This window comes from Lolium rigidum, chromosome 7, assembly GCF_022539505.1.
Source record: "Lolium rigidum isolate FL_2022 chromosome 7, APGP_CSIRO_Lrig_0.1, whole genome shotgun sequence".
Classification (NCBI taxonomy): Eukaryota; Viridiplantae; Streptophyta; class Magnoliopsida; order Poales; family Poaceae; genus Lolium; species Lolium rigidum.
The window spans coordinates 36,830,885-36,837,659 of record NC_061514.1 but is presented as its reverse complement, the minus strand read 5'-3'; the positions used below and the strand labels follow the sequence as shown (position 1 = coordinate 36,837,659).

The window sequence follows — 6,775 nt, the reverse complement described above, 5'->3', positions numbered from 1 at the left end:
GGTTGGCGACGGCCTCGCGCGGCCGCTTGTTCCACCAACCAGTCCAAACCGAATCCAGGCGCCGGTCTCGATCGCGCTGGACGGATTGTGTCCACAACCCTCGTGCAACGTGTGACCCCCCTTCACTGTGCAGTGAACTATTGCAATTGAGATTTTTATACTACGGAGTACTTTCTCTTCACTACGATCCAAAATTATTAATTTGATAAACATAATACGAAGTATATAACAGAGAAAATCATTAGAAAATAGAACATCTAAACGTTTACAATAATATATGTTTTGTACTATATATCTTATATTATGTTTATTAAATTTGCAACCTATGTATATGCAGGAACTATAAACTAGGAGAGAGGTAGTAGCATGTTTACTTCTCCAAGTTTAGTCAAGATAATCTCGAGACATCCCCACAATTCTTCATGTTTTTTGCCTAGATTAAAAACTCTTCCCCATATTGTTTACTTTTGGTGTGGGTATTTCAGAAGATGGTAGACAACAGCACGTGTTTACCGGTGGAACAATTGCTTAGCAGATTCGCAACTGCGCTGTGGTGAGATAGGAAGTCAACAGCTGTCAGACTGGAAATGGAAAGAGCGCCGCGCACACACACGACACAAGCTGGAACGATCTCACCAAAACTGCTGGTACATGCGAGAACCACTTTAAAACATACTGTATTTGCCCGGCACAGCAGCACCTATATCGCTACAAATTTTCAGATGCCGTTCAAAATGAAATGGTACAACACGGGAGAACCAAAAAAACTTCTTTTTGGTGCTTCTCAGGTTACATCTTCAGATCACAACATTCCGATCCCATCGCCCCCACGAGCAATGGCCGGTATAATGGCAAACCATGCCGCAGCTTGATAAAAGCTTCAAGACCATATAACTTCCTTGCAGTGCCTTGCTGAAACTAGGAATTAGATTCATGTATGTTTTTGGCTGAGATTCTAACGGTATATGATCAAATGGATCAATGCTTCCGCACTCTGCAGACCGGCAGTATCTAAAATGTTGGGTGTATTCATACCTCCAGACCAGCAGCATCTAGAATGTTGAATGGGTTCATACTTCCTGGCCAGCAGTATCTATTAAGTTCTGTAGAAAGGATGCCTTGGCAGAAGAATCGGTCAAGAAGTCACCCAAAACTGCAATTGTTGCTGTACTACTCCTGATTTTCTCTATCCCCCTTGATATCATGCAAATGTGGTTGGCCTCTACAACAACTATGGCTCCACGGTGAGAAACTGAATAAACTGCTTCAGCTATCTGTCTTGTCATCCTTTCCTGAACTTGAAGCTTGCACCCATAGAAATGAACCAGTGCCTGAAAATGAGAGCGATCAATGACTTCGCCGTCTCCGCTGCCATAATAACCAATGTGCACTACTCCATAGAATGGCAGGAGGTGGTGCTCGCACTGGGCGCAAAATGGCAGATGCAGCTCAGAACTGATTGCTCGATGATCAGTAGCGTCTTCATCTGGTCTCTCATATACACTGGCAACATTAAGTGTAAAACCATTCAGCTTCACATCGAGATTACATGCTCTGAACCTCATCAGCCATTGCACATAACGCTGAGGACTGCCTAGAAGTTCTTTCCTGAGGGGGTCTTCTCCAAGGGCTAGGAGCATTGTGCTAACAGCAGAAACCATATTAGAGGGAGTGGGTCCAGATTTTGGTGAAATTGCACCATTAGTCGTCATCCTCTTGCCATGACCATTGCAGAGTGGAACCTCCTGAGGCCTCAAAGGGCACCATGGTAGAATAGCAGAATGGCTGTCCACCTCCATGTCTATGCCTCTAAGCTTAAGAAGAGCCACAAAGTCATTCCAAAAAGAGCTGTTCTCACCCTCAAAAACTCCAGAGCTAGATGAATGTGATGTTCCAATCAAACCTTGAGAACTCTTGCATTTCAAGTTCTCTGGCAACGGTATGTGCCAGCACTGCAGAGCAACAGCCACACCTGCAGGTTGTATGCTAGCATGCAATGCACCACAGACTTCATTAGCTAATCTTTGAGGGTTTTGAAACCTCTTGGCAAAGACGTCAGCTACTCTTGAAAGCTTGCTTAAACCAACAACCCTTCCACCTGATGGCACATACCCAACATGGCATTGTATGCTGAATGGAAGCAAGCATGACTCACAGTATGAAAAAAGATCGATGTCACGGACAACAACTTGCCCTCCAGTTCCTCCAGCAGAACCAGTCCTTTTGTCAACACCAACCTCAGGGAACAGAGCACCCTGCACAATGTCTTTTACTTTCTGTTTGTAACCTGCAAGAATATTTTTAGCTATTCATCAAATAAAGCTCAAAAAGCAAGTGCATTGCAGTTTTAAAATAATATAAAGAGTAACAACCTTGAATATCATCACTGCAAAGAATAGTCAGCACATAATAAAGCTTTGTTTGGACAGACTGGGATGGACTCAGATCCCAGCAAGGCCTAAAGTAGAATATATATAGTTAAATGTTGTTAATCATGAGGGTAAAAGTTTCTATCCTCGCATACTAATACCACGACAATCTTCTACACATGACCTAAAAATTATCCAAGACTTTACATAGACATATTTCAAGAGTAAAACCAGGTCAGGTCAGGGCAACACTCTGCATATGCTCATCACTGTCATTTTCAGATAAATTTAGATGGTTCAATACAAAACTGGCATGCCATCCGTAACATGTGAAAAATGTAAGCAGAAAACAGAGATTTATTACTTCCTCCGTCCCATGAAACATGTCTTAGGTTTGTCTAAATTTGGATGCATCTAGTGTCTAGATGCATCCAAATTTAGACAAAGCTAAGACATGTTTCATGGGATGGAGGGAGTTTAAAACAAGACAAGATTCATCACCTCCATAGTAAGGAGAACAGTAAATGACATCTGGATGATTAAATAGAATGACTTTGTTCGATTTGATTAAAATATATACTACAAAAACTGGAATCGTAGAAACACAAGTGTGAGTAAAAGTTTTGCGTCCCAACTATGCACAACACAGTAGCTAGTAGCTCACTAGCCCTGCCCTTGATTTGATTATTATAAGTTGCATTGTTACCCTGATACTGGGGCAGGAACAATTCTTCTTTTGTGGGTTAACAATAAGAATAGATCCAAACTGGTGTATTTCTTTGTGAAAGAGATGCACTATACCAAACTATGGATAGCAATAATATAAGTACTACTACACAAAATCAGCAGCAATCCTCTTTATCATCTGATGTAAAATTAAAGTAGAAAGATATGGTTTTCATTGTTTAATTGAAATTGTTGAATAACCACGATAGACAATTAATTAATTTCAATTATTTCTATGGGGCCGATTGCTCTTTCATCTGTAGCCAAAAGGATCCTCCAAGATACCAAATTGCTCATGACCTTTATCTAGATTCTCAAACAAGTCATTTCTAAGCTGCCATAGATCTGTCCAAGCAATGTTAGAAGCAATCAATTTTTTCATTTGAGATCTACAAGTTCCCGGTTATATTCATGCAGTAAAGGAAATATCAAGGTAAGATGGTCAACTCCAAAGACTCGTGACATGACAAGTTAAGAATAAACCTAAGTTGTGTAAGATATAAGTAGATTGATTTATTTAAATAAAAAGGGAGTTAGGCGGATTCACACACCAGTTGATTGAAGAAAACGACAAGGCAATAACTAACAGCTCGTTAGAAAACATAATTTTTTTTGTACTACCCATTAATTAGGACCGCCCTTTCTAGTCGTATAGCGAAGTCGAGATGCAGCTGTCACACTAAGACTGGCAAGAGACACCCCAGGATCGTTGCGGCCAATCCACTGGGAGTCCTCTATGTAAAGTCCTGCTACATGGTTATTGGACACAACACCTAAGTTGGATAGATGGTCAATCACTGAAATTCTTTTCAACGTGTGGGTGAGCAACAAAAAGCATGTGCTCACTCCACCAGCCGAACAGCAATGATCATGACTGACGAGCAAACCATTCACAGCAAAGTACCACCTTAAACCTTCCATTAAATGAGCTAGTCAGACTCACAAAATGGAACATTCTGGGAACAACTGTTCTCAGTAACTCACTAGCCCAACTCTTGATTTCCAGAATACGAAATGCATCGATACCTTTATACTGGGGCAGGGGTTGTTCTTCTTTTTGCAAGTTAACACAATTAAAATTGTATTCAAAACAGACACTTTTCTTCCTAAGCAAATCATAATAATAGAAACAAGTGATAACGACAAAGGATGGCAACAATATAGTAGCTGTATAGAACATCACCAGCAATCCTCTCATCAAAAGTAACATAAAAGTAGAAAAGCATGGTCTTATTTTTTAATTGAAACTGTCGAATAACCACAATAGACAAATATTTTCTTGCAAATATTTCTAAGGGTGTCACTTGCTCTTTCATCTGTAGCCAAAAGGGCCCACCAAGGAACCAAAGTGAACTTAGTTTTCAATTGCTCATAAGCTTTATCTAGATTCCAAAGAACTCAGAACTGCATTCATGCCATCTCTCAGCTGGCATGAATCTGCCCAAGCGATGTTGAAGTGACACATTCAAAGATTCTTTCTGAGAATTCTATAGGTTTCCTCATACGGCAAAGAAAAATATTGCAGTGAGATGATCAATTCCAACTCCCTGATAGACTCATGATATGGTACCCCAGAAGCTACCATTCTAGATCTTTATTACAGAATCCCCTGTGTTCATTCTATGGACAAAGTGCATACGTAACTAAACGACAACAATAACGGCTAACCGTAGAATTTCCATGTGTTCCATCTGGAGTCAAAGCATCTTAATTACAGAATTTCGCAGTGTTTGCCCCTGAGACGGCGTGAACTGCCCTTTCAAGTCGTATTGCAAAGTCGCAATACAACTGTCACATTGAGACTGGTAACAGCCATCATAAGTCCATGGCTGCCAAAGCAATCAAAACCCTATTTGTAAGGTCCTGCTACATGGTGGATGGAAACGATGCCTAAGCTGGATAGGTGGTCAATCAGTGAAGCTTTTTGAAAGCATGGGTTATCAATAGTAAGCATATGCACACAGCACCAACTATAACAGCAATAGTACCACCCAAAAATGACGACTGAGGAGCAAACCATTGACAGCAATAGTACCACCTTAAACCCTCCACTAAGTGAGGTGGTCAGACTTACGAATGGAATATTCAGGGTGGTCAACCAGTAAAGTTTTTTGAAAGCGTTGTCTATCAATATAAAGCATATGCACAGTCCACCAGCAGACCAGCTATAACAGCAACGATCCCGACTGAGGAGCAAACCATTCACAGCAATAGTACACCAGCTGTAAGCGAGGTGGACAGACTTACGAAATGGAGTGTTTCGGGGTGGTCAACCACAACCAGTGAAGTTTTTTGAAAGCGTGGTCTATCAGTGGAAAGCATATGCACACTCCATCAGCTATAACAGCAACGATCCCGAGTGACTAGCAAACCATTCACAGCAAGTACCACCTTAAACCCTCGATTGTTAAGTGAGGTGGTCAGACCTACGAAATGGAATATTCAGGGAACAGCTGTTGGCCAATTTCGAGTTTCAGACCTGTCGTCCTGAGATCCGAGTTATTATTCGTACTCAAATTCCTCACGGCGGCGCTCCCCCTACCAGCACGAGACTAATCTCCGGTTCTCTAGAGAGCGTTGGGGCAAGGCAGCTTACAGATCACAGATCAAAAAGGGCGTCAAGCACCCAGGGAACGAAGGCAGCCTTGTTACGAATCAGGAACGGATCCAGGGGCGGGATAAGGATGTGCGGGTATATATACCTCGTGTTCCGTCGCGGAAGGCCTTGGCGACGCGCTTGGGCGTCCTGCGCAGCCCCTCCCTGCGGTCGTCCTCGCCCAGCCCCACGAGCAGCGCGCGCACCGCCGCCTCCATGGCATCTCCCGGGCCCTCGCCACCGCCGCCAACAAACTCCAGGAGATCCTCGTCCTCCTCTTCACACCCGCACGCGGCGACGGCCTCGACGGCGGCGAGGCGCGCCTCCTCGAGGGCTCCCATGGCGCGCTGGCGGCCTGCGCACTAGTAGCTATCTATAATTAGGCGGCGCGCGTCAGAGGAGAGTGGGGGATGGTGGAGGGATAGGGGCTGCGGCGGTGGTGGTGGTGGAGAAGTAGTGGTGAGATAGACTCACCTCACGCTCACGCTCACGCTCACGGGGGAGTGGGGAGATGTGCCGTGTGTGGATCCGGCGCCGCCGCCCCTCTCCGCCTCCCGACGACGGAGCCTCCTTGGATTTTTCCCTCCGGGAGGCGTCGCCTCCGCCCTCCCGGGGATATATACGGCCTGTAGGGCCTAGCGTCAGCGGGACGGTTGGGGGGTCGACCAAACGTGGCTGTCACGCGTGGTCGAGATGGGGGTTGGTGTTTGGTGCGGCGGGGGTGGGTGGCGGAGCTGCGTGCGTGCGTCTGCAGCCGTCGGATGTGGAGACCTACGGCTCGGATCGGCTGGATCTGGTGGGAGGAGGAGAAAGCCGTGTACGTACGTTTCCCTCAGAAAGCTAGCGGATCTAGGGTGTGTTCGCTTTTCAGATGAAGTGGAATGGAATGGAACCATTCCATTCCATTCCATTCCACTACATTCCATTCCACTTCATCTTTGCGTTCGGTTGATCTGGAAAGGAGGGAATGGAACCACATGGAGTTAATCTAAAATTTAATTAATTAGAGCCTAATTAATCTAAAAATTATTAATTAGAGCCTAATTAGAGCCTAATCATGGAGGCGGTGCGAGCTGGGGGAGCG

At 44.4% G+C, this 6,775-nt stretch overlaps 1 protein-coding gene across 1 annotated transcript; it reads right to left on the bottom strand.

Annotated features, from left to right (window-relative positions):
* Positions 1–632: 632 nt before the first annotated feature.
* On the bottom strand, positions 633–6,032 carry LOC124670572 (GTP cyclohydrolase 1-like). Its single transcript, XM_047207053.1, has 2 exons — positions 5,798–6,032; positions 633–2,287 (listed from the first exon to the last, which is right to left on the bottom strand). Exons 1-2 carry the CDS (start codon positions 6,030–6,032, stop codon positions 1,071–1,073), a joined length of 1,452 nt encoding a protein of 483 aa, XP_047063009.1. The 3' UTR covers positions 633–1,070.
* Positions 6,033–6,775: the final 743 nt, after the last annotated feature.

Excerpts from the sequence above, each read along its gene's own strand:
- LOC124670572 (XM_047207053.1), bottom strand. The coding sequence starts at position 6,032 with ATGGGAGCCCTCGAGGAGGCGCGCCTCGCCGCCGTCGAGGCCGTCGCC. Across the intron at positions 2,288-5,797 it reads CTTCCGCGACGGAACACGAG|GTTACAAACAGAAAGTAAAA; the intron begins GTATATATACCC and ends ATATTCTTGCAG.